Source organism: Arthrobotrys flagrans (assembly GCF_004000055.1).
Source record: "Arthrobotrys flagrans strain CBS H-5679 chromosome Unknown unitig_1, whole genome shotgun sequence".
Classification (NCBI taxonomy): domain Eukaryota; kingdom Fungi; phylum Ascomycota; class Orbiliomycetes; order Orbiliales; family Orbiliaceae; genus Arthrobotrys; species Arthrobotrys flagrans.
Genome location: NW_027137556.1, coordinates 5,929,301 through 5,956,387, shown reverse-complemented (window position 1 = coordinate 5,956,387; position 27,087 = coordinate 5,929,301). Strand labels below are relative to the sequence as shown.

The following is a 27,087-nucleotide window of genomic DNA, read 5'->3' as shown; positions in this document are numbered from 1 at the left end:
CCCACGGATGCCTAGTCAATTGTCTGACGTCGTTCTATCCGCTTATGCATGTATGTGGTTGCCTATGCATATGGAAAGCTAGGCTTGCAAATGCGCTTGGAAGCAGGCTAGTGAGTAGAGTGGTTGTACTATCACAAGCTCGTGCCATGGTTTTTAGGAATCGGGTTACATAATGAGCGACTATTTTCTTCAGCCGTCTACAATCTATCCTCCCATGGACAATATGGATCTACAATAAAGATAATTTATGCGCGAGATTAGCTTTTGAGCGAGACAAGATTCGACACTAGTTTAGTATGGGGCAAATTCTAGGCTTGCGAGTTATATGTATGTGTATGTTTGCAATTATCTTTTAAACTTGCTTGGCTTGATAATTTATATCACCATGAGATCCTTAATATATGTGGTTTAAACGAGTAAAGCCAACTTTCGAACACATTTGTGCAACGATGGTTATACAATTTTATAGATCGTGCGGGCCACATCACTACCAACGTGGCCAACTTGGAGGCTCTAATCCGTAGTTGCAATTCGAGTTTCTCTCAGTAGGTCAGGGGCGAATGTTTTACATCACGAACTATCCAAATTTGCAAATAGCAGTCTCCTCTTCACTATTGCCTCCGAGTTGGCACGTTTCGATAATAGGTATTGGTCTGATCGTAATCGCAAACTCTTTAAAATGACTGTGATAGCTAGTGGATTGTGAAGGAGGAGATGTTATAGCGCTCTATTTGAATCACATAGCTTGACAGATATCCCAATACAACTTTCGATAGAAGACGTAGTATCCGAAGAGAATTGACTCCGAAATAAATATACAGATTAAGCATTACAAACATTTGATCAATTGGCCATCCTGTACTCCGACCTCACCACTGGGTATGACTAGACACGGGGCGAGACATTAGAATATAAAAACATATAATCCAAACAGCATTAAGGAAAGTTCGTGATCCCCCATATATTATCAAGCGACCTAGATCTGAAGCTGCGCTGCGAGGCCCATGGTGACTAGAACGCCTCCAAGAATAAAATTAGGAGCCTTCAAAATCCCGCCACCGTTAGGCTTTCCAGTAGAGCCAGATCCACCAGAGCTTGAGTCTCCAGAACCGGTGCCAGAACCACTGCCGCCGCTCTTGGCACCACTATAACTCGAACTTCCGTCATCGTTGACTCTTCCCTGTGTGGTCAAATCCAAGCATCTAATGTCAGTCAAATTGGAACTGAATGATCCCTCGCCCGTTGCTTGATAGAAATATACAGCCGGGATGTCTTGGTTGATTCTATAATAGTTTTGATAGGGGAAGCACTGCTCATCATCACCACCAACAGCGTTTGAAACACTCGTTTCGCTGGTTGGGCAAGATTTGGCGCCGACTGAACCTGTACCGAAGGAAGAGAAAGAGGAGCCGTGGATTCTGGCGATCGTCCCGCAGCTGTTTTTGTAAGGGGCGACAGGGAGACCGAGATCAGTGACTGTGCAGCAGTAATTTTCCTGTCCGAGCCAGGTGCCACACAGTCCTGTTGTAAATTTTGAACCAGAGACACTGCAGTATCGATCCGTTCCACAGGGCTGGGTATTTGGACCCGAGATGGTGTTGGGGGTCTGATTTGGACGAAGATAGTCATGGCGAGTGTGTTATTTGTTCTTCAAAATTCTTAATAGAATCGATTGGTAAAGGGAGATTCGATACCCGGGGTTTCTATGTCGCTGGAGTAAGATTGTGGGGAGTTTTGGAGAAATATTGATATAAGAGAGGTAGAAAAGGTAGGCAACTGAAATGCTTTAAAGTTGAGGCCTGTAAGGAAGTTTGGGATTCTTTAGCATGATGGATAAAGGCATATGAACTGGGGGCAGGTTAGGGTGGTATTAAATACTTGCAAATTGATTGATTGATATCATGTTTCTAACATCCTACTGCACAACTGCCCTGTCTTGAATTGAAGTTTAACGGAAAGTACTGATCCCGCCAGCTATCAAATCGGCCTTTCAAGTGACTTCTAAGATGTATTGTTTATTGTTGGAAAACTTTCAGCTGCAGGATCAAGCCTCAGAACGCCATTGGGACTCATCGATCCCGAATTTGTTTTAGCGACCGCGGCCGAAGGTGATTGATCCAACCAAGGCGCCCAAACTCGTCCCTAAAAAGTACAGATCCAGAGTGAGATTCGGAAACAAGATTAGGGGAACATTTAAGCAACAATCCCAAGATTCTTGGGGAAGCTTATTCCTCGGCCCCAGCTACACAATGAATAGGCGACGCTTCTGCAAGAGGCAGACATGGGAAAGAGTCATCGTCTAGAATAGTTGTGATTATGATTTCATTGTGAATTATCCCTATTCAAAAGTTTAGCTAAACTTAAGGCAAGGATTAGCTTAAAGTTCCGAAGGAGTAAAAGGATGCTTAGATCTAAGGGTGAAAGTCGACTCTAACTTAGGCTAGGGATGTTCCAAAAATTGGAGGTGAATCGTAAGATAATTTCAATCTCTCAGCACATTGTAACGACCCGCGCGAGATCGCACGGAAAGTGTGAGGCTTAACTAAAACCGATCAGGCCAATACGAAAGCTAGAAGCAAGAAACCTACTCTTAGGTGGTCCCGTACCTAGACTCCACGAAGTGGTCACCCTTCCTGCATGCGCATGGTGGAACAGGAACACTGTCTTGAAATTCCCGGCCTGTGTAACCCAACACTACAACACAAAATATATCACACTGCTGCCATGGCCACTAGCACTCCACAAGGCTGCCGGCAGTCGACCCTCGACGGGTACGTACGTGTACAGCCGTACAGTATTACACACTCGGGCACGTGATGATATCGACTTAATAAGTACTTTTGGCACTACTCACGCAGGTAATTTTAAGTTTATAAGAGTCTTAGACGGAATTTCGATGACATTTTGAAACCCAACATGCTTAGCTAGTCTTGCAGGCCTGATGGTCTCTAATGCTGAAAATTGGCTGAAGACCGTAGAATAATATCAATGAAAGCCTCTACTAGAAAAATGCATTTTTAGGTTCTTGTCACACTGGTGTTCTATATGTTTTAGCTTTTGTATCAAACTGTTGGTCTGAACGTTGTCGCTGCCCCAAGACCCGACGAGAGTTCGAGAACACTCCTTATGCTGTAATTTACTTATATAATTAGATCGCCAACGATTTTAGGTCAGCGGCCAAATTAGATTCGATAACGCAAACCCATAGAGAATAGAATTCCTGGGCCGTTGATAGTTATAGAAGTGAGTTTAGTTAAGTAATGGAATGTATGCGGGGAAGGTAACTGGTTAATTATCGTTTGGATGTATAATAATATGATGCACGGTACATACAATCCTGCAAATTTCGAAATTTCAGACTTGTAGCTCAACAGTAGGTCTTCTCTCCTTTTTCACTCGGACAATGGCTGAACTCACTTTCTATATGATGGTCGATACTAAGGCTCTTGATGGCCATCCCGCCAATCAGAAGAGTTGCCTCATCATCACAGACATTGACCACGTTCGGATGAACTTCGGAATATCTTCTACCACATCACAATGCGAACAGTCACCTTTTGTCTAAATTTCCTCGCATAACCCCAGATTTTACCTCCGGCCTCCCCAAGTTCGCACTATAGAAGGGCGTTCGACTTTCGAAATATTCTATCTTTGGTAGCGAATCCAGATACAATTGGACTTCAACACCAAAATGTCAACACAAACTGCATCCATTACGGAGGTTGTGCCTCACGTAATCGTTAAACCGTCCTCAAAGACCATCCATTTCCAGCCTCATGAGGAAATTGAATTAAATACGCGGGTACCATCTCGTCCGTCCGGTCGGGCTGTATCGGAAGATGAAGCTATCAAATTGACGAAAGACACCATGTTCAAGCTCCTGAGTGCTGGATTTTCGTTCTTCTTTGCCGGAACGAGTGACGGTTGTCTTGGAGCTCTGATTCCATATATTCTCCGGACGTATCAAATCAATACAGATATGATAGCCGTTATGTAGGTATCCATGCTCCAACATATCTTGTGTTGGCTTCACAACATAGCTAAACGTCCGACTATAGATTTGCGGCGTCTTTCGGAGGGTGGGTGGCGGCAGCGTTGACGAACAGCCACTTGCTAAAATACCTTGGATTCGGGTCAATTTTGGTAATTGGGGCGTCTATTCAGCTTCTAGCACATGTCCTCCGAGTGTGGACCCCGCCATACGCTCTTTTTACTGTTTCGTTCTTCCTCACTTCGTTAGGACAGGCTTACCAAGACTCGCACTCAAACACGTATGTAAGCGGCGTCAAGGGTGCCCACCGCTGGCTCGGGTTTATCCATGCCATGTATGCCCTTGGTCTACTAGTCTCTCCATTTGTTGCTACGCCCATTGCCGTGGCAAGACCAGATAGATGGGCTTTGTTTTACGGTTTCTTGATCGGCCTGGGTGTTATCAACATTGTTGCCGTCATATTCGCTTTCCGAGATTCTTTGAAAGTGATTCACCGAGCGGAGCCAACAGTGGAAGGCGAAGATACAAGTAGGGGCAAGTCTGCGGTTAAAGAGATCAAAGAAACATTGGGAATGCGGGCTTTGTGGCTGTTAAGTTTGTACTTTTTTCTGTTCTTGGGCGCTAGTGTTACTGGTGGAGGTTAGTATTGTTCCTTTATCTTAAAAATACATGACAAATGTTGTAAACAGAGGCGGGTAGACTAATATAATCTGAGTGCAGGTTGGAGCGTGGAGTTCTTAGTCCGGATTAGAGGAGGAGATTTATCTAAGATGGGTTACGTACCAGCTGGCCAAAACGGCGGATTATTCCTTGGAAGATTGCTTCTTGCTGAGCCAACGAAGAGGTTTGGGGAGCGACGAATGGTATTGGTGTATTGTATCCTGACACTGGTTGCACAGCTCGTCTTTTGGCTCGTTCCGAATATTCCAGCCAACATTGCGGCGATTTCGTTGGTGGGATTCTTTTCGGGCCCGTTCTTTGCTACGGTATATTATTTCTCCAAAAAATAAATGACATTTAAGACCTAAAGGCTAACCATTCTTCATAAAACATAGGGGATATCTGTGGGTTCTAAGCTGTTCCCGAAACGACTGCAGCCAACAGCTCTTGGTAGGCCTTTCCCTTAATTAATATTGTAAATTTGATAAGGTTAATCAAATATACTGACATGAAACTTGGCAGGCCTTGTATTTGCACTTGCACAAGCTGGTGGTTCATTATTCCCGGCGTTAACCGGTGTTATTGCGAGTAGGGTTGGCGTTCAGGTGCTGCAGCCGATTATGACGGCACTTCTGGTGGCTACTGGTATCAGCTGGTGGCTGGTTCCTAAAGTCCACCACCGAAGTGAGTGAGAAATATACATCATACAATATATAATAACAGTCATATTACAGGAGATATACATGAGATACTTTGTCCATGTACAAGCACCACCAATGAAGAAGAGCCAGTATTTTACTCGATAGTTTTTAGTTATATTTTTATTCATACCCTTTACCTACACAGTATACAATGATATACTCTTCAACATATCTACCTAGGTCGGCATATATTAAGGTAGATAGATAGTTAGAATGGGGAAACGGGAATTCGAATACATTTCATACAAATTTATAGAGGGAATGTTGCATTTTTTGCGTTGCCGTCGCTTATCAAGCTCCCCTCCTTTCGGCTTTATCGTAACAAACAGCCCACTTTCGAACGAACAACCAGCACATTTTGCATGCACCACATCTCAGCCAATAGCGGCCAGACATCGTCCTAGTTTAAGCACTAGTGGCCTCATATCGACAGCTCTAGCCTTTTAAGATCTTTCCAAATCCCTTCCCTAACCACCAAACCTCCAGCTCTAGCAAGTCTACCTGCGTGTGAGCTTTCCGCCACCCTGGAAGCTCATCCCGGACCAACACCACCCAATATTTCGCAGCCAAAAGCGCCAACTGCCCGGCGGCACTCTCGTTCGTCTTCTACAAACGTTTTTCCTGCCCAGCTGCTCTCTGAACTCAAGGCTCAGTCGGAATCGATTGTTGCAGGACAGCTGGTCGCGGCAGGTGGGCTGCCTTCTTCCTCTTCCGCCGTCATATCCGACGACGACGAGCCCTCTTCCGACACCCTTGTTCCTCAACCCACCCTTGCCACATTATACGCTGGCTTTCAGGAATCCATAGACTCCTCGACATCGACTAGCAGTAGGACCCCGACTGCTGTTCCTTACATCCCGAGAAGACCTAGTGCTGAACCTTCGACTACGGGACCGATGAGCCTAGGAGAGAGCGGGTCGAGTTCAGGTGGGGGGCCTGATGAGTGGTTGGAGATGGCAAAGAAGTGCAAGTACTTGCCGGAGAGTGATATGAAAAGACTATGTGAGCTGGTAAAAGAATGTTTGATGGAAGGTATGCTTCTTAAGCTTGATTTACGTTTGGTCTCGTGAGCACCCTTGCTAAAATTAAGGTCTTAGAATCGAATATCCAGCCTGTAAAATCCCCTGTCACCGTTTGTGGTGATATCCATGGACAGTTCTATGATCTCATGGAGCTATTCAGGGTTGGCGGCGGCTTCCCACCTGATATCAACTACGTTTTCCTCGGCGACTTCGTCGACCGTGGATACTTCTCCCTCGAAACTTTCACACTACTAATGTGCCTTAAGGCCAAATACCCTTCCCACATAACACTCGTCCGGGGGAACCACGAGAGTCGCCAAATCACACAGGTTTATGGCTTCTATGAGGAATGTCAGACAAAATACGGAAATGCCAGTGTTTGGAAGAGTTGTTGTCAGGTCTTCGACTTCTTAGCCTTGGCAGCTATTATTGACGGAAAAGTTTTGTGCGTCCACGGAGGCTTAAGCCCTGAGATCAGGACGCTGGATCAGATCAGGGTGGTTGCACGAGCACAGGAGATTCCTCACGAGGGTGCCTTCTGCGATTTAGTTTGGAGTGATCCGGAGGGTAAGGATACCACCACGTCTAGTTTGATCTGAACAGCTTTAGTTGACTAGTGCCGTTAGATGTCGATACCTGGGCAGTCTCACCAAGAGGTGCTGGATGGCTGTTCGGTGATAAAGTTGCTTCAGAGGCAAGTTTACATACCCTTACTCAGCAAGTCTACTCGAATTAACCGTGGTGTATAGTTCAATCACGTCAACAATCTGACGCTCATAGCAAGAGCTCATCAGCTTGTTAATGAGGGTTACAAGGTAATAGCTTCCCACCCAACTATTTTCAAACTGAAACCTAATGTCATTTCCCCTACAGTATCACTTCAAAAACGCCGTTGTCACCGTCTGGTCAGCACCTAATTACTGCTACCGATGTGGTAACGTCGCTAGCATAATGCAGGTCAAAGAAGATCTACAACCAGAATTCAAGATCTTCCGAGCTGTCCCCGATGACCAGAGAGCTGTGCCACCGGGGAGAGCCGGAAGAGGGGAGTACTTTTTGTAACAACAGGTTTACCCTTGCAGTTTCTCGAGATACCAGCTTTTGAACGAGCCTTATGGCTGGCTTGATGTTGAGCATTTGTACAAAGTATATTACGCAAGCGAATTTTGGGTTTTCTAACTATACGTTTAGAGTATCAACCAAACTCGAGGGCTTGTCGCTTTTATTGCGTGCTAATTGGCGAGCTCTTATTACTTACTAACGATTTCAAATAACTATGCTGAAATAATGCATTACTATCCAATTCAAGAAGGGCACAGGCTTTTGTTACAGGAGAATTCAAATGGGATGAAGCTTTCATAACACTGAAATAAAGGATTAACCACACTACCAGTCGGCAGTAAATCCCTTTCCGTTCAGCTTCCAAAGAGTCTCCCCAAAACCGCTTGAGCTACTCCCTACAACCAAAACCCCCAAGAACAATCCCATGAGGAAACATGCGAGGTATCCCCAAACCCTCAACACCACCAACCACCCTTCTACTATCCTTGTCCATTCTCCCTTTCTTTTCCTTGCATTCCTTAGTCCAGGCAATCCGTCCAAACTCCTCACGTTGTTCTTCACCTGGTACTCTTCCAACTTTCCACTGTCCGCCTGTTTCTGCCCCCATTGGTTCAAAGTATTCCTATCCTCCCATTTACCCTCCAAGAAGAGAGGGACGCCATAACCACACGAAGTCTGCACCTTAAATACATCGCAATAGATAATCGCTCTCGCAGTGGGTATTCCCTGTCCGTTACTCTTTTCTCCAGTGCCAAGACTAGGTAGAAGTAGATTATACTCTGCTGTTCCGTGCTCTACTACCCTACCACGACAGAATAGTCGAAGAATCCGGGGAATCTGATCGAATGAACAGAACATTATCGTAATTCGTCCATTTTCGTAGAGGTGGGAAATAGTTTCGCAGCCGGATCCTGTAGAATCAAGATAGAGAAGGGTTGACTCTGTGGGAATGGCGAGAGAGGATGTTGGAAGACCCTTTGGGGAGATGTTTATATGAGATCCCTTGAGAGGAGAACTAGCGGTGAAGAAGAGGGGTTGAGAGAGGGCCCAGGTTTGGAGATGTGGGAGGATGGTTGGGTAGAATTGAGGCATGGTGATGGTTTCTTTATAAAACAATGAGATATTTTGGTATACTATAAGATGGATGATAGATTGAAAGTTGATTCACACAATTGGGGGGTTATATCGGCCGTTATAACGTTATACCCAAAGCAACTGGGCAAAAGCTTGTTTTATTTACTTGGAATGCTGCAGGAATCGGGTGCCGCTGTTCGACAGAACGAATAGCTGGGGCCTGGGCAGGTATGAGTCGAATTTTTGCACGCTCTGTTGTAAATTGTGTGTTGAAGAACCAAAAAGACCCAGTCCCAAGTTCAATTAATGGGGAAGCAGTTATAATGGCGCCGAAATTGATATTGATATTAGGATAAGATCGGAAAGACCTCAGCACGTGCTCAGGTTAGATGTTCGCGTAGTCGAAAATGGTGCTGTATATGTACTGTCCGAGCGGGGAATCTAGCGTCTCCCCGAAGTCGGATATAACGGCCGCAGCCGACTTTCCCAACGGCGCTGCACTGCACTGCATCCATTGGTGCAACATATCAAGACGGGAAATATCACACAGATGCAAACGAATTCTGTCATTTCATTAAGGAACTAAGCTCAATTAGTTCCGGGTTTACGAAGCTACATTTTTTTCTTTCTTTTTTTTGTTGTTAGTATTTGATATCACTTGATTCAAGATGTTCTTCTCTCATTTGTAGTTAGTTGTATTAGCAGCTTGCACTTAATTTCAGTCCCTAAAACCTTTCGCAGAAGCCTTACAGGTCTTTGAAACTACTCCATTGCAAGACCGTCATAACATTAAAGCCACGAAATGAAATTAATTAGCAAGATTTAATTATCTAGCTCGGGTTGATAGCTTACGAGTCGACATCGGATCCAAGACATAATATCGATTTTTCGTCAAAATTGATCTCGGTTTAAGCTTATGGTCTAACGCTTTCCAGAATATAAACAAGGGTATTGGAGCTAGTTAGGTAGGTCGACATACTAAGTTATCAAGGCATGTGGGTCAGTACAGAAAACAACGTCAGGGCAGCTACCCGACTATAACGTATTAATTCCTCGATCGAAGAGAGCGCGCGGATAGCCTGGATTTAGATACTAAACAAGGCTGCGAAATTCGTATGCATACTCTAGTTATCCTTGGGTATCTTTTTAAGGATTTGAATCATTCATATTCCATTCAATGATTTAACCAACATGTCTTCTAGCGACCAATACGGTTGAACAAGCTTCGGTTTTAGACTGGGTCCAGCTTGATTTCGGCGACTAACTCCTCAGTGACTTCCACAATTTCGGGGCTTTCGTCGTCCCCAACTTTGATCATGTAGATACCGTCCTGATGAAATGTTAGATCAACGATGCTGAGATATAGTACTGTTTCTGCCGGGGAGGTGGGATAAGTACCGAATATTCTTCGACAGCACCAAGTTCTCCTTCGGCGCCGGGGGTTCTCTCGAACTCAACGAAGGTGCCCCGATAAATCCATTGTTAAATATATATGCTATTTGCTAAGAGCAAAATACTGGTACCGAGGAAATGTTTACCTCCTATATCATTAAGAAAGACAGTATTAGCTTCTAGCCTAGGAAAAGAATAAATAAGTGAAGGTTCTTACTTCGAATGCCATTGTGAAATTTTATCAGAGCTTGGCTTGTATATAATATGATAGGAGGTTTTTGTAAGTTTTGATTTATTGATTAATCTTGTGTATTGAGGATTTGGATGGATAGACCGAGAATTCGAACGGGGCTGCGACGCCCATATTTATAAATCTATAGACTCCAAGCCCGTAGCCAGAAACTAAATTGACATGAATCGATACCAAGTAGCTACAGTCCAAGAGAATGGTTATTCGCCATCGACTTCTCTAACCTCCGATACATAACGGCCATCAATCGTTTGATTGAGGGGTAAACTGAACGATTGAGTATCCTTTAGCTTCAAGACCCACACTTTCTAGCTCTTGGTGTGCCCTGTTGCTGAAATTATGTTGTACAAATCGTCGTTAAGTAGCTCTTGCATGCTGCGGCCTACAGACCCACTCGATAGTTCCGTAGATGGACCCAAAACAAGGCGGTTAGTCCTACCCATAACACAATTTAACATGCAAATTCCATAACTTTTCGCAAATTTCGGGGAGGGGGGAATGCCGGAAATGCCTTTTCATGCGGGTGTACCGTGTTTTCTACTTTTTGACGTGAGGTGTGGCATTTAATATTTTTGATTAACCGTACATACTACCCGTCAAGTCCTAAATGTGATAAAGTTTTCCTCAAACGAACGACGGTTGGATTTGGAACTGGAACTGCAGCGCTGCAGCAAGGATGTAGCCTCGTAACTGCGCAGTACAAAATGTAGATGTACCGCATTATGATTGTAAAGCGATAGCCAAGATATAGCAATCTAAAGTACCATAGTTTTTTTTCGTGCTTTACGTAATATTTAATTGTACAGTGATTCCTGCTATATCAATCAGAATTATTTATTTATATCAACTTTAACTTGTGCAAGTTCGATCGCTGTTAAATTCGAATGTTGCAATTTCGATTTAGCGAAGCTAACGTTAGCTAGAGCTAGCACTAATCATAATCACTAATTATGCGCTAGTTGACAAGATATTTGGTATTATTTGAGCCTTCCTGCCAAAGCTAAAATAACTATTGGCAAGGGACTTTTTTAAACCTGTAATATACCACTCGAAGTGGATATAAGGATTGCATTGAGCAATTAAGCTGAGTCAGAAAAAGATGTATCGGTCACGTGACCGGCATCGGATTACTGGGTTGGATCCCTTCCGGGCTGAGACTCTTGTAACTTGGGAGGGCAAGGTATTCCATCCCACTCTCGCGACACTAAAGCTGCGAGGCCTTCAACCATCAACCTTCCTCCAACCACCTTGCATCTTCTCCAAACCCCGGCTACAATGGCGACACCGGGCCTCATCAAGATCAAACCCCGCGGGAAAGGGTCCGTGATTACAGTTTTGCAGTCGGCACCGGCGTCACAGCCATCCGTTGCACCGGCTGCAGCACCTGCGCCACCACCACCAGCACCGAAGCTCAAGATTGTGATTCGGCATCTGCCTGCCTCTATGACCGAACAGGAGTACAATATTCTTACTGCTGATGTCATAAATAAGGATACAGTTGAATGGTCTTCGTTTATACCTGGAAAGGTCCCTCAAGAGTAAGACAACTTCTGAGCTTCTCCAATACAAGACGATACAGATAGTTAACACATGGTATTAATTCTCACAGCCGCAACAAATCTACCACTTTCTCCATCGCATATGCAAGAGCTCGGTCTACGGAAACTCTCATCAAGATCAAAGCTGGCCTGAACGGAAAGCCGTTGACAGACTCTCGAGGCCAAGAATACTGCGTACAAGTCGAATTTGCACCGTTTCAAAAATTCCCACAGACAAAAGGTCGCCTACGTCACGATGCCAGGAGCGGTACTATCGATAATGAACCGGAATTCATTACATTCTTGGAAAATTTAAAACATACGGGACCAAATGCTTCGATTTCTGCCCCAAAGACTGAAGGAGATGCCGGTAAAGCAGGGGAGAAGGAAACGAAGGTCTACAAGGACCCACTTGCGGCTCCTATACCATCATACGAGGCTCCGATTTTAGAACCTGGTTTTAAGGTTACTACTACGCCTTTAGTCGAATTTATCAAGCAGCAGAAACTTGCACCCAAGATTAAGGAGAAGGGTAAGGGTAAGGCCGCCGTTATTGCTGCAGAAGAAGATGATGCCAAATCAACTACATCATCGGGTGGTGGGAAGAAGCGAGAGAGGGACAGGAAACGTCGGCGCGAAAAGGAGAAGGGACGGGAAAAAGAAAGGGAAAAAGAGAAGGCTTCACAACAGGCGGCTGGTCCATCTGGAGACAAGGGAAAGAAAGTTGATAAGAAGGCTTCGACCTCTGCCTCTGCTCAAGCCACTACCACCATCCCGGCGACAACTGCAGGCAAGTCTCCAAATGAACCATCAGCTAGACCTGCGAGAAGAGAACGAGGTAACGCTGGGTTATCGGCTGCCGCCATCCTCCAAAGGCATCTGGGGCTTACAACTAGCGGAAGAGGGAGGAGAAACAGAGGGGCCGAGCCAGCATTCGAGAAACCAGCGGCCACGTCTACTGCTCCTGATACAGATGCTACTACTTCTACATCGGCGAATTCCACCGCGGCCACTAGCACCCAACCTACTCCACCAGCACAGCCATCAGAAGCAAAATCAACACAAGAACCTCCTACCCCTACCAAACCGGAGGGTGGTAAGAGGCTGAGAAACAGGAATAGAGATAGAGATAGACGCAAAGATGAAACACCTACGGCTCCATCTACTTCAGCCGCCGCATCTACGCCAAATCAAGCCAGTAGAACCGAAGCCGCTACTACAAGCACAGATCGGAACTCTACCACTAGCCCGGCTGTGGCAACCCCGGCACCGGCGCCTGTACAACCAGCGACTCAGCCACAAGCTCATAGGGGGCGAGGTGGTAGGAGAGGTGGTAGAGGTGGAGGGTCAAACAGAGGACCTGTACAGCAAGCAACTCCGACCCAAACAACTCAATCACCCCCAGCAGCTCCGGCTTCTGAGCCCGCCGCATCTTCGAATACACCAGCACCAGCACCTCAACCCTCTGTTGCTACTATCCCGACAGGCCCGAAGAGCATGCAACAAGGGCCTGCCAACAACAACAATAATTATCACGGGCCACCGCGAGGAAGAGGAGGAGGACGAGGATTTGGACCGTTTGGACCGTTTGGGCCCAGGGGTGGCCGGGGCCGGGGGTATCCGCGAGGAGGAGGAAATCAAGGGGGTGGGGGTGGAAGTAATAATGGTGGTGGCTCTAACGCTAATTCCGGAACTGCTAATGCCACGCCGGCTGCTGGCACTGGTTAATTACTTGCATAAGAGAATTCTTATCCAGAAATGCTCGCCCAGATCTGGACGAGACAAAGAAATGCTTTTGATACGCATAAGATGTACTACATATTACCACGTGAAGATATTGATAAATGCGTTCCTCCATGGTCGGGGGGATCGGGGTGGCGATCAACGGGCAAATAGTGCCTCGTAGAGCGGGCCGAGGAGTGTAATTCTCTGGCAAACCGTGAGGCCAACAGAGCCTACTACTCACATCGTACAAATACAGTCGACTTAGCTGGTGGACCAATTAGTCTAGTGCGCCACCAGCTTTTATTCTTTCTGCCTCCTGCTCTTCTTCCATCGCCTCTGTCTCTCTTCGTAGTTGATCCAAATCCCATACATCCACCTTACCCTTGCCCTTGCCTTCAACTTCCTCATCGCTGCTCTCCGCTTCACTATCATCATCTTGCCATCCACCCTTCTCGAACAATTCCCTACCGGTTTCTTCTTTCCTCCGCCGTAGCTCTTCTTCTGCGGCTCTCTTGTTCAGCCTCTCTGCCTTCCATTTCTTAAATGTTTCTTCCGTGACAGGTGTTAGAGTGCCTGTGAGCTTGTGCCTCTCGGTTTCCAAGAAGTCCTCCATTGTCAGTGTCCTGTTAGGGTTCTTGTCTAGCTCTTCTTTCTCAAGGGCTCGCTGGGCAGCTGTTTTCACAACGAAACCCGGTGGAAGCACATGTCTATATTTGCAATCGGCACCACCGTTCGGACCTATTGGCGTATGCCATATTAGCGTCCTTCCATCATCGAATCCATGTAAAGTTGAAATACTTACAGTTCCAAAACCAACCGTACTTTCCATCTTCAATAGCCTGGATAAAGTACTTGCAGACAATATCTGTTGTTGTCTTTGGGTTTCCGTGTTTCGACAGCACAACCTCTCTTAACTTGGCTTCGTCCCAGTTTTCGGATGTCTCCTGCTTTGAGTCCGCAGCTGTAGAAGATCCTTCACCGCCATTATCGTAAAGTGACCTCTTCTCTGTTTTTCGTTCTATGCTTAGATCGTGCGAGAATTTGCACTTTTTACCTATACGTTCACGGTTTTAGCTCGCCGTCCAGCCAGCCTTCCCTATATACGACTTCCTGGCAGAACATACCCTTTTCACAAGTCCCCTGTTTAAAAAACACACAGACAACAGACTTGGGATCCACTCCAAAGGGGATCTTCTGCACCTGCACAGGCTTGAACAGCGCTGCTGCCTCCTTCTTCGCATCCTCGGCTGCCTTCTTTTCAGCTGCCCTTGCTGCCTTTTCGGCTGCTTTCCGTTTCTCTTCTGGTGAAGCGCCATTTACAGCTTGTGATGCGATCTGTTTAATTTGTTTTTGCGCTTTTCCGCCTTTTTTCTGTGGAGGGGTGGGGTGTTAGTCGATGCTGCTGTCGGTTTTCTGGAGAAGCGAGGGTGGTATACGTTTTTCATGCCAAAGGTCTGTAGAAGAGTTAGCAACTTTATTGTACTCGGACATATGTAATCTAGGTTAAGGAAATATAAAGTACCTTATCATCCACCGTCTTCTGTGCCTTCTTTGGCTCCGGAGCTTTCTTTGGAGGCATTGTGGCGGGTTTGCTTCCTTAGCTTTTCGAGTTTTGATCTTGTGGGGAAAGTAATATGTCTGTCGGCCCTAAAGGCGGCTTTTTCGATTCTATTCGCACCCGGAGCTGGATGATGGAGGAGGCTTATTCGTGGAGATGATGCTGGTTTGTCGGGGTCGGTAGATGGTAGAGCTCGAGGTCGTGAGATAGAGGAGCGGTGAGAGAACTGGATTGGAATTTGGTGGTTAAGAGAAGGGCGAGTCACAAAATCAGCTGCTTTACCTCCAAGAATTTTCAGATAAACTACCTGATTCGGTAATTTATCAAAGCTTACTGAATCGGGTAATTTTGATCGCGAACCCGTCAGTTTCCTGTTTGCTTAACACGTAAACCACTTTCCCCGGTTCTCCATATCGTATCATATCGTCCCCAACCCACATATCACATTCGGCCGGTCTTCCCAATTCATCTACAAGACTACGGGATATATCCTCTCGGAAGAAACATTGTCCAAAACGCGATAACTATCCCCCCTTTCTACCAATCCCTAAAAGATCCACAATGATCACAGACAACGAACTCAACTCCCTTACTATCTTCCTCGGAAGTGTCATGATGGGCTTGATCGTTCTATACCACTTCCTAGCCGTCAATGCCAAAGCAAATAATCGCTTGGAATAGACGGAGCATAGATTGGGAGTACTTAAAGAATTACTCTTTATAGAAAGTGGGTTACATGGAATAATAGTAAGAGATAGCCAGTGGGACTAGCTCTGGACGATTTTTATACACATACTAATTTTCTTATTTGATAGTCGAGTATTGTGGAAGATGCTTTATGGGACTAATTGGAGCCTCTTATTTAATGACATAGGAGGGTTGTGGGTGGCTTCAACAGGGGCATTCTGGTGGATGGTGGAATATTAATCCTCTTTGTATATCAACATCATATGGGCGCCATCAACATCCTTTATTCAGTTTGGCGCTTAAAAGGAGGGGGGCAAAGAAAAATATACTTGTTTATGGCAATTTTCAATATTAGGCGGTCAAAACCCAGCGAGATCTAATGCTATTCTAAGCGTTCGAGTTCAAAGTACCTGTTTTCAACTTTTCCTACACTTGTGGCCAACCGGCGTCTGGGTACGAGACTAATAACTACCATACTACAAGCTTAAGCCAAATTATAGAAACCGTTGTGAAGCCGAACTCATAGCTAGCCCTCAACATTCTAGCATAGCCTTCCTAGCCATTGTATGCCATGTCAAACCTAGCTTGCAGAATAACTTTTACAATACATGATAATACTTAACGAGCGGCACACCTTGAAAAGCAACAATAATTACATATTGAAAATCGAGGAAATTTTATCGACAGATAAAGCAGACGGCAAACATCTTATAGCCTATAGGTTGATTCTGAATATATTCAAACCAAAAAAAACTCTTATAGACCCAGAGCTGTGGCTAGCCCTTCTTGTTATATCACTCCAAAGATTCCTCTAAAGACCCGCATGAAAAAAGGTTAGTGAAGCCTGTAATGAAATTACGATCAGAGTCAGACTTGTCATTACTCGCCTAGGCTACTGCTTGTCTTTGTTTGGTTCCTCATCTCCCGGCACGAAGTAAGGCTTCGGAACCGTATTATCCCATTTACAAGCTTCGGGGTCTTTCCCATTGCCGGTCCCACATGCCGTCTTGAAATTATCGGCATTATTGCATTTCAAATCTTCCTTATTAGATGAATCAATCACAATAGCCCATCCCATCGCAGCATTTGATACAATTCCGTTAAACTTGGCATCTCTAGCCACGGGAATACCCAAATTATCACCCCAATAGTTAGGAAACCTAGGCTGGAACGACAATGGCATATTCATATTCTCGACTTGTGGCCATGTGGCATAGCCGTTGGGCTTATTTTTATTTTGCGTGTTTCCCGCGGCCGGTTTCGGGGCAGTCTGAGGGAACGGGCTTCTTGGCTTTGACATTTGCTGCTGGGGAGTACTGTATGAAGATCCACAGAACGTAATAGCGTCGGGTTGATAAACCAATTTGTTAAAGTTAATTGATATTTCTGACTCCCAGTTGGGTCGGATCGCTTGTAGCAAAAAACTAAGGAAGGCTTTCACTTCCGTCGCACGGAAGGTCATAACTCCTGTCCTTGGCTTCAGATTGCAAAGCCGAAGGACTCCGTAGTCTCCAATACATTTGGCTTGGAAACATCCACTTCTGTCGATGTGGTAAACATTACCATCAGGTTGCTTCAGGATGTTGATTAAATCTTTAACGGCAACTCCTTGCTTCATTCCTTCAGGCATGCTTTTACAGTCGATACTCGCCGAATCAGAACCACCAAACGTAGATCTGAATTTCTTCAAATCGATTGTATTTGTTGGGGAGAAATTGGGCGCGTCCATAGTAAGAGAGCCATCCGATTGTGTCTAAAAAAAAGAAATAAAAAAGATAAATTATATATTAGAATCGATGCCTGAAGAAAATAGAGTTTGGAATATTGATACACGTACCGTATACATTGGCTCCCCTTTATACCCATGAGTACTAGTACTGGTTACATAGATGTAATCATCCTCCGTACTAGCAGGAGCCCAACCGGGTGTATATAATTTTGTAGTGGTAGTGGGGTAATCCTCTTCATAGTCATAACTATGAGTATATGTATATAGAGTATCATCATTGCCCCAGTAACTCGTGGTCTTGGTGCCTGTAGACGTATGAGCGCTAGTTATTTTGGTAGGAGTGGTCTCATCATCCATATTATCCATATCATTCGTATAGCTCCGCGTATACATATACCCGCTACTTGTAGTGTGGGTAGTACGAGCGCTACTCATGTTTTTCACAGTGGTGGTCTCAAAATCCATATCAGTTATATCATAGACATATTTCGTACTCATAGTGGTAGTGCGAAGGCTCGTATGGGTATATTTTACAGTAGTGGTCTCAAAATCCATACCGATAGCATCCTCGAGATTTGGGCTGAGATTATGAGTGCTGGTAGGTTTTGCAGTAGTGGTGTGAGCTGAACTAGAGGCCGGGTAGTCCCCTGTGTTGGTGGATCCGCTGTGGGTTTCTGTTTTATCCGCAGATGTAGCATCGGTAGAACTGGCTTCCTCATCGCTAGCATTGCTAGATGTGCTTTCGGCCCTTGCCTTTAGCATGGCAGCTGGCAAAATTGGGGCAGGTGTAATCGCCGGTGTTGGCTACAGGGAGAAAATTAGCACATAGGCTCTTCACAGGAGAAATATATATCTAAAAGTTGCAATATCGCAGGTCTAAGGAATAAACTATAAGGGCGATAAAACCTACCTGTGCAATTTCATTCCTAAGCAAACGTCGAGCATACCTACCGGGATTGCGAGCTAGAGTCTTAGTCGCCAGGACTGCAAAGATGACCACCGAAATTCTAGAGAACAGCATCTCGAACGTTGATTAAAATCAACTTTCGTTAGACTAGAGTCTTGAGTACTCAATACCTTCAAGCCGGCCGCTGGCAAGAAATCAAAACGATCAAGAAAAGGAAAAAGAATAATGTTTTTCCAGAAGACAAATAATTATGAGGCACCACTGAATTCAGCTAAATTACATGTGGTATACAGCCAATACTTTGTAGTCAGCTCCTCTAGCTATAAGGGTAGAAAACCTAGCTTTGGGCAATGGGGTGGTTGACAGTCCCAGTTCAATCTGAACTAGTGGAAGAACATAGTCTCTATATGCTTACCTATTTTCTGTCTAAATTCAAAAAGTCCAAAGCAACCCTAAGCGCTCGGTTCATTTTCGGGGCCAACCAATCTTTCGACCGGACCTTCTTTCCTTTGTAGTTGCTATATCTAACATACCAAGACTCTGAACCATCTATGTATCAGGTTCGCTTGTCGAAACAGACATTCTACTATGCATACTTAATTGCAAGCGGGTGCAAGGCGCATGTTCACAGCTTAGTATGTTAGAGGCACTGCACAGATATAGTTGCGCAATTTTTGAAGCGAAACTCCTCAGGATGTGATTTAGTTTTCCTAAGCTTGTCTAGTACAGCTTTGCTTCCGGAGTTAACGAAAGTCGAGACTGGCAAATCAGCAAGTGATTATAAGAAATCAAAGCCTCAAACTGCTTTTACCAACTTTGAAACATGGCTTCCTACTTGTCCTATAGTCATAGGAAGCCTATGGTTTCGTGCTCCGCCGTACACATAATATAAATCAACGTTGGTATTAGTATTGCTGTTTATAATTTAGTCGTCTGTATGTGCAATTGATTAATCGAATACGAAAGATTTTACAGGAAAGTCATTGTCGGGTTTGTGGGAAAGAGTTTACATTCAGTGCCACTAACAACCATAACACTTCATGAATCCTTGCAGATAGATTGAATTGAGTTGAGAGGAAAGTTGGTATGAGAGTATGAGTGTAGACCGTACAGTCATTTGAAAATCGGTTCGAAGTCGATATTATGTTGGTCCGGCCTCGAGGTCCGGGCCAAAATGTATTAAATGTTGGAAACTTCGCTCAATGCTAAGCCGACTACTATCAGTCTCGATCGTAACATGGTAATATACTCCTAAACTCCGGGTTTGGTTGTTCATATTAAGTTGAATTTGCTAGCCTAAATATACCACTAAACAACAGAGCCGAATCCCGAGACTTGACTGTGCCCAAAATCCAACATGCCGAGATGATGCCGCTTAATTCGAACCACTCAAGACGAAAATTCGATCCAAACGTAACTAACTCCTAGACACGTCAGAGTCTCGAACATCCAACTTTCCATGGTCCTTCATTAAATTTGCGCTATGAATGTTCTCCATGGCATACGGTCTGCAATATCTATCTAATTGGCACAAGAAGAGTGAAGTATGGACCAGGTAAACTTTTAGAAAATTTGAATAATACCTAGATCTGAATCTCTTAGCCAGCCGACTTTCGTACCGTGGATCCATGGAAGTAATATTTACCGAAACTAATATCGCAAGAAGTATACGTAATACGTATTCTACAGAAGCTTCGATGAAACTTAACAGTCTCTAGGAATATTGAACTTCCTGTGTCGTAGTAACCAGTCAGGCCGTATTGTTTTATATCTCAATATGCTTGGATCAAATTGACTTGCAGGAGCACTCGGAGGGTTAATTACACCGAGGCGGAAATTCTTTAATGAATTAATGAAATTGAAGTCAATGAATGTCTGAACACGACGTGATATCTGAGCAGATATATTGGCAAACTTGTATTCTAAACCGAGACTAGACTGACTCTGAATTATTTCCGTTAGAAAAAATATATAGTTAAACATAATTGTGAAAGCATCGTGTTCTGTATGCTAGTAAAAAGAACTATGAGTTCCACGGATTCGAATCTTTCCAATACGTAAACTTGAAGTAAAAGCTGCAGCCCTCCCCCACCTCGGAGCTCCACTAAAATATAGAGATATTGCACGAATTCATTCCCGTCTAAATTATTTAGTCTGTTTGTTCTATTGCCGTACCATATATAGTGCATTACGTATCATCGTATCATCATTGCGCTTGGCCATTGGTTGGTCCATAAAGATGGTTTATGTAGTCGTAGGCAATGTTTAACGTATATCCTTTCCCATCCTCTCCAAAAGTATGTCTAAGGGGCTGTGGCGCCATTACGCTCGTAGTTCATGAACAACATAAGTCATATGATTGAGAATAGTCATGTACCCAAAAAGGGAAAAACCAGCAGGCTACTCAATGTATATATAAGTTGCACGGCCTGTCATGTTTCGATGTGTTTGTGACTAGTATATTGGTAGATATTTTTATGCGGCCATTGTATAGTATGGTGTGTGTATGGGTCGGTGCTAGTGTAGTGTGTATTGATTATGCCAGAGGTGTTATTTATATAACGTCGTCGGACGTCGTATTAGTGATGGGAGCTTGTGGGCCTAAAAGGGAATCCACTTCTAGTATAGCAGATGGGAGAGTTTCGTTCGAGCGTTGACATATTCGTGGTGAGAATAAACCCAATTTAATCACGGTAGATATAGTTTACAGGATCCATAGAGGATCAAATGCAGTCAGACAACTTTCCACCACAAACTCCGGTTTTATGATTTCGTGTTAGGATAACTAAAGTCATTGACAATATTCAAAAACGTTTCTGAAAATGCGAAAGCGAAAAGTAATGAGGAAAAAATATGAAGTATGTGCAAGAATAGCATTGAAGCACCACGAGACCTCAAATGATCTTCGGTGATAGGCGTATAGTCAAGAGCGTATGGCATGATCAGAGGCGAACAAGAAAAAACACAGAATAGCATAAAACCTGAGTCCATCCATCCTTCATATTAAAACGTGATACGTAGTTAGGTTAACCAAAAAAGAAAAAGTCTATGCATGTTCCTGCTGAGTTCGTATCGTTCACTAGGGCGAAAGATTTCCATGTTAGCTGATGATTCCCCATAAAACGGCGGGACCTTTTTCGAGCTGCGTTGTTGACGTTGTATTCTTCATCGCCGAGCAGTCAAGTCAGGATCTGAGAAACTGGGCAGATTGGATGGCTTACGAGATCTTCCATAACGGCAGTGTCGGCTTGAGGAGCTGCAGCAGGGGTGGCATTCTCGGATCCCTTATAGTAGTCTGCCATCTCCTGGTCGAGTTCCTCAACAGTCTTGGTGGTCCTCTTGACCCCCGATCCGCTGGAGCCCTTGCGGCCTCCGCGGCCGCCACGGCTGCCACGAGGGTTTCGACCGCCAGCTCCACCAGCACGTCCACCAGCAGTAACTGGCTTTGGCTTGTTAGCAGCTGGTTTTGGAGCAGCTTTAGGGGCTGGCTTTGCTGGACCGCTGATGCGATCGGCGAACGCGACCTTAGTGGGGTCAACAATGATCTCCACCTGAACAATCTATTAGTGAGAACTTAAAAAATTGTGATGGAAAGAAAATCTAACCTTCATAGGGCGGTTATCAACGAGACGTCCATTGAACTTGTCAAAGGCGATGTTGGCGTGACCGGGCTTGTTGAATTCGATTGTTGCAATTCCAGCGCTTTGGCCATTGGCTTTATAGACCAAATTGCATTTCTTGATAGAGCCGACAACGTTTGTAAAATATTCCTATATATCCGTAAAAGAGAAACCAGAATGGTACTGTCAGATATTGCTTCCACAAAAGTTGACCATGTCAAAATATTGATCGTTTTGCCGCATATGAAGGTTGAGAGTAGATAAACGACGGTTGCATATGGTATCATAATTCCAGCGAAATCGACGAGGACTTGGTAATATTTTGTAACTTTTGGTAATGGTCTAGATCATGAAACGTCAACATTGCAAAGTCGGAAGACTTTCAACTCAGTATATGATGGCTTGGTGGCAAGTCAGTGAGGCTCTAAGGCGGCAAAGTTAAAGTCATGGCCACGTTTGTTCAAAATGTCATCGATGGATCGCAGAGAGCCTAGAGCATGTTAGTTTAATGGGTCATACGGTTAGGAAAGAGGCGGGTGTACCTTTCGAGAACAATATTGGAATAGTTGCCATTTCGTTAACAGAGCCAAGACACGATAGGATCCAAAGCAATTCAGCTGCATCCTCCACAAATCTGCAAGCCGAAAGAAGCTATAGGTATCCCATCATTGTTGTGTCACACCTGGAGATCTAGCACCAAACGAGCTATCTTCCTCGCAAAAGGGCCAAGGTAGCTTGCATTGTGGCATTCTCTAAGGTCCCTTGCTCCAACTAGTAGAGTATAGCCAGCCCATCATGCCAAAGAGTGGCGCAAGTGTTGCGGAAACAGAGGATATCCGAACGTGAAGCCCTATTGCGCCAATATACCACCATCGTCCGCCCATTTGAATCGCCCCGAGTTCGCCTTCAAGATGGTAGTAAATAGTTGACACGGCTTCTCAACATGCCTCATGGCGGAAAACGCGTCTACGATGACACCATTTCCGGAGAAAGTTATGTTGGATTCTGGATAAGCCAGAGTTGAATCGAAAAATATTCGAATGAGTCATCCCAGTAGCAACGTCGCGTCGGTCAATATACGGATGATGTGTATGGTGAAAAAAAATAAAAAATTTTGGTGGTAAAGCGGTAAAAAGCTGTTGCACGGTCTGACGTTCAAGAACTTACACGAAGCATGCTTTCGTTTACGTCAAGAGGCTAGCGAATACATGTTAGCTAAATTGCTTCGAATTTCCAGTGCGGGTCTAGCCATGTACTTACAAGATTGGAAACTTGGATCTTGGTGTCGTTTCCATCTTTCTTGGTTTCTGCCTTTTTGGCTGGGCCAGTTGGTGCGGCGGCGGCAGCCTTCTTCTTGTTCTGTTCGATACGAGCAGAACGTTTTCGGATTCCACCGACGGGTCCAGCCCTCTTGTTATTTCGTCGAACATCCCCCTTCTTGTCCTTGAGGATCTCATCAAGAGAGCGGTCGAGGTTGGAGGCCATTTTTCAAGAATCGTAAGATGGAGAAAATACTTTGAGATTATGAGAGTTAGGATGAGATCGGAGACAGTCGAAGATTTTGAGTAGGGATCGATGGTAGCCGAGAAGGCGAAGGACAGCAAGATGTAGTTTGATGAGCAAATGGACGGGGTGGAATATTATTACAGTTTTTTGTTTTGTTTTTGTAGAGTCAAAGGCGCGTAATCGCGATGAAACTGATGAGGCTAACGAGGCTGGCTCGGGGGAATAACAGGACGTGAAGTCGAGAATTCTGAAGACGGAGAGTCTAGTGGAGAGGACAGAGGACGAGTATAGAGAGGCTTAGGCACAGGATGATGCCTAGAAGTTGGGGGTTTGTTGGGTTGGAGCGTGAAGACGATGGAGGTTGATGGAGGAAGAAAGAAGACAGAAGGAAAACTGAGGGAAATCCTCAAAAGGAGGCGGAGTCAGCGATTGGCCACCACACCCAGTTTCCACGCTCGACACCACAACACGCGACACCACAACAAGACAAACACGCCAACACGCCAACACAAATGCTTTCTTTCCTTCTGCAGCACCTTCCAAAACACCAACTGCCTGAAATATTAATAGCAATATCACGACCACAATGCACGACGACGGCAGGGAACGTGAATAGACGAAAAAAAGAGACTCTTTTGGCATTAATTTGTATGTAAGTATCTACGCAAATATCTAGTGGTAGGTAAGTAGGTAAGCACTGTTACAGGACTGTTCCCTTCACCTGTTTCTTATTATCCAACCGAATATCTCGCCACATCAACACTCCAATCAACGTTAACGCTGCCATGGCCGTGGCAGCAATACACATTCTCTGTTGTGCCACTCCATACGCATACACGATGGCATTTCTACCAGGGCTTCTAGGAGGATAACTCAGTTGTGTGGGAAGGCTATACACAATGTTGACAACTTCGCCCTTCAGTTCTGTTGGCAACGCTTCGAAGAGTAGTTCTGGGAAAGTGTTTTGCCATATTGCGCCACTGACAGAACTTCCCATTGCTCCACCGATTGCTGCAGCTAAGTATAGCAGAGCAAGAATCATAGCTATATCGGCATGCGTTCCGACAGCGAGGGCTGCAATCTCATGACAGATAACGAGGCTGCCGCCAGCAAAGGCAATGAAGATCTGACACATGATGACGAAGCCAATTGACTGCCATGGTTGACGGAAATGTATCATCAGACCCGCACCGAGCATGTGGATAGGTACGAATATAATTCCGATCCATTTGTATCGGTTTGTCTGGCGAATAAGACTATACGAGGATCAGTTCTGTTAGCAGCTTTTTCATCCAGTGGAATTTCAGGATGAAGAGTATGTGGCTTACTATCCAACCACAATAGCCCAGAATGTCGAACCGATGCTGTAGATATTACCAACGTATCCAGCTTGCGTGACGTCCAAGTCGAATACAACCTGCAAGAAGGAACTGAAATACAGATCCCAGCAGTAGAAGCCAAAGAACAAACTGCCGATTGTCAAGCAGCAGCCAAAGATCGTTCTGTCGCAGAGTAATCTCCATGGGATAAAGGACTTTGGTGCCCAGTACTTCTCATAGAATGGGAAGGCAACCAAAAGAACAAATCCGACCACTATCATTGCAATGATATCGCTGCGTTTCCATGACTCTGGGAGAGACCCAGCAAGGTTGAACGGCAACAGGAAGAGGACAAAACCGGCCATAAGAATCAGCATACCCACAGCTAAAGGCTGATGTCAGCCATAGGAATCCATATCAGAAGAGAAATTTACTATCGTACCGTCGAATTCGATAGCATAATGCTTTAAACTCTGAATCAACGTTCTCCCGCTCTTTACTTTCTTTAGCAAACCAGTCTTCATTGCCTGGTTCTGCTTAACGAATAACAATACCACGAAAGGAGCAAAAATAACTGGCAAGATGATACAGAACGCTCCGAATCCCTACCCACAAAGTCAATATGAACTCAATCAATAGTAAGAACTAAATGATGCATACCCATCTCCAAGTCGAATGATCCAACCAAGCCTGCGCCAACCTCGGCGCCAAAAATGTCGTCATGATGTACGGCGACGAAGTATACGCAAACATCAACCCTCGATTCCTCAACCTCGTCGTGTCTGCCACAAAGACCGCCATGATATACGAAATGCCCGTGAATCCCACTTGATTGAAGACATACGCAGCAGCATACGTCGCCACACCATCCGTAGCCGCGAGCATAACGAGTCCGATTATGAATAGTACCGCGAATATAACGAATCCTTCTGCGCGGCCCCAGATATCGATAACTTTGCCGATGGGAAGACGTAGAACACCACCGACGATTGAGGCGACAACGGCGGAAGTAGATATCAGGCTGTGACTGTTGAAAGAGCTATACGCGTACGGGAAAAGGGAGAAGGAAGATTGGCTCTGAAGCGATAGGATGCAGTACATTAACCATATCCTAATCGATACCGCGTCAGTTTCGAACTTTAAACGCCAAATTTTATAAACAAAATGTAGATACCCACCAGGCATAGAGAAGATACAGCTCCTTCTTAGACCATATGGTCGCAATCGCCTCAACTTTCTTGATTCCAAACTGGAAGTCCGAGTTATTCAGATCTTCTATACTATCTGAAATATACTGTGGCGCAGAACCCTTTTCAGGGTCTTGCTGCACAGTAGTTTGGACATTTTCTTCCTTAGTTGTTGGGGAAGGCTTCTCGTCACTTGGAACCGTCTTCGCAATCGCTTCTGGCGCCTCGTCCCGCTCGTCGCGGTAGAAGGGATTGACAATTGGATTGTTATACCACTTCATAACTAAAGTAGAATATAGGTAAAGAGAGCAATGGAACTTTGAACCCTCCAAAAGATAAATCCTGTGATACAAAGTCCCAACGACCTGGCTTAAATATTCTCTCTAGGCCCTGGCCCTTGCTGACGGTCATCTTTCTTCTCCACCTCACACGAAGACCCAAAGCCATGAATGAAGTCTGTACTACCAGCTACTTCCATATATGATTGGCACTTTCCTTCTCTCACATCCCGGACTTTTGATAGCGAAAAAACATGGCTAGCACTAATCGCACCTCTTTGCACATGCATGGGGATTTTCGTGTTGGGGGTGTGGTATGCTAGGGTAATCTTATCAGATCCACATGGAGGAAGCCCGACGGCCGAGGCACCGAGCAGACGGCCGATTTTTGCAGCGGCACAACTTCTCGGCCTTGAACCAGCGGTAAACATCATGACATCCCTCGAAAGTGAAGTCTAAATTATGAATATAGTCTTAGCCAATTAATTCACATACAAATTGACACCAAACATCCTTCCCTGAAAAGCCAAGGTTAACAGGCGCGGGTTGAAAATGTTACGTACTGTACTCGTATGTTAGTGGTCCTGAAGACCAAGCTCATCGAGCTCGGTATGTACCGACATCTGCAACAACCAGGCTGCAACTTTAGCGAAAACGAAAAGTCAAAAACATGAAAAATCTGATAACTCTATTCCCGACCCTGCGTGATCAGATAAAATCTTTTACAAGATTTTCCCCCTCCTATTGCCTAGTCGGGTGGGCCATTTTGTTACGCCCAGAGCTCTTATATAATCAGAATTGATGCAGTAGTTATATTGCGTTATGGTCACTTGACAGCCGAACCTAATTATTGGAAAGCTGTATCGCGCTTGACAGTATCA

General features: G+C 44.9%; 8 protein-coding genes across 8 annotated transcripts; 2 read left to right on the top strand and 6 right to left on the bottom strand.

Moving 5' to 3' along the window:
* Nucleotides 1-976: 976 nt before the first annotated feature.
* DFL_009766 (uncharacterized protein) lies at nucleotides 977-1,629 on the bottom strand (the record flags this gene model as incomplete). Its single annotated transcript, XM_067639701.1, has 2 exons — nucleotides 977-1,202; nucleotides 1,262-1,629. The coding sequence occupies 2 exons, from the start codon at nucleotides 1,627-1,629 to the stop codon at nucleotides 977-979; spliced, it is 594 nt and encodes a 197-aa protein (XP_067487463.1).
* Nucleotides 1,630-3,691: 2,062 nt separating this feature from the next.
* Nucleotides 3,692-7,436, top strand: DFL_009765 (uncharacterized protein; the record flags this gene model as incomplete). Its single annotated transcript, XM_067639700.1, has 10 exons — nucleotides 3,692-3,993; nucleotides 4,059-4,630; nucleotides 4,712-4,977; nucleotides 5,047-5,101; nucleotides 5,174-5,335; nucleotides 5,839-6,384; nucleotides 6,450-6,941; nucleotides 7,001-7,068; nucleotides 7,124-7,189; nucleotides 7,248-7,436. The coding sequence occupies 10 exons, from the start codon at nucleotides 3,692-3,694 to the stop codon at nucleotides 7,434-7,436; spliced, it is 2,718 nt and encodes a 905-aa protein (XP_067487462.1).
* A 324-nt stretch (nucleotides 7,437-7,760) lies between these two features.
* On the bottom strand, nucleotides 7,761-8,528 carry DFL_009764 (uncharacterized protein; the record flags this gene model as incomplete). Its single annotated transcript, XM_067639699.1, has 1 exon — nucleotides 7,761-8,528. The coding sequence occupies one exon, from the start codon at nucleotides 8,526-8,528 to the stop codon at nucleotides 7,761-7,763; it is 768 nt and encodes a 255-aa protein (XP_067487461.1).
* Nucleotides 8,529-11,427: 2,899 nt separating this feature from the next.
* Nucleotides 11,428-13,418, top strand: DFL_009763 (uncharacterized protein; the record flags this gene model as incomplete). The annotated part of the gene is made up of 2 exons (XM_067639698.1): nucleotides 11,428-11,690; nucleotides 11,762-13,418. 2 exons carry the CDS (start codon nucleotides 11,428-11,430, stop codon nucleotides 13,416-13,418), a joined length of 1,920 nt encoding a protein of 639 aa, XP_067487460.1.
* Nucleotides 13,419-13,692: 274 nt separating this feature from the next.
* On the bottom strand, nucleotides 13,693-14,994 carry DFL_009762 (uncharacterized protein; the record flags this gene model as incomplete). Its single annotated transcript, XM_067639697.1, has 5 exons — nucleotides 13,693-14,153; nucleotides 14,218-14,469; nucleotides 14,540-14,786; nucleotides 14,852-14,869; nucleotides 14,938-14,994. 5 exons carry the CDS (start codon nucleotides 14,992-14,994, stop codon nucleotides 13,693-13,695), a joined length of 1,035 nt encoding a protein of 344 aa, XP_067487459.1.
* Nucleotides 14,995-16,552: 1,558 nt separating this feature from the next.
* On the bottom strand, nucleotides 16,553-18,410 carry DFL_009761 (uncharacterized protein; the record flags this gene model as incomplete). The annotated part of the gene is made up of 3 exons (XM_067639696.1): nucleotides 16,553-17,413; nucleotides 17,498-18,193; nucleotides 18,300-18,410. 3 exons carry the CDS (start codon nucleotides 18,408-18,410, stop codon nucleotides 16,553-16,555), a joined length of 1,668 nt encoding a protein of 555 aa, XP_067487458.1.
* A 2,962-nt stretch (nucleotides 18,411-21,372) lies between these two features.
* On the bottom strand, nucleotides 21,373-23,401 carry DFL_009760 (uncharacterized protein; the record flags this gene model as incomplete). Its single annotated transcript, XM_067639695.1, has 5 exons — nucleotides 21,373-21,375; nucleotides 21,518-21,847; nucleotides 21,902-22,066; nucleotides 23,084-23,113; nucleotides 23,177-23,401. The coding sequence occupies 5 exons, from the start codon at nucleotides 23,399-23,401 to the stop codon at nucleotides 21,373-21,375; spliced, it is 753 nt and encodes a 250-aa protein (XP_067487457.1).
* A 721-nt stretch (nucleotides 23,402-24,122) lies between these two features.
* On the bottom strand, nucleotides 24,123-26,209 carry DFL_009759 (uncharacterized protein; the record flags this gene model as incomplete). Its single annotated transcript, XM_067639693.1, has 5 exons — nucleotides 24,123-24,678; nucleotides 24,751-25,126; nucleotides 25,184-25,346; nucleotides 25,402-25,852; nucleotides 25,920-26,209. The coding sequence occupies 5 exons, from the start codon at nucleotides 26,207-26,209 to the stop codon at nucleotides 24,123-24,125; spliced, it is 1,836 nt and encodes a 611-aa protein (XP_067487456.1).
* Nucleotides 26,210-27,087: the final 878 nt, after the last annotated feature.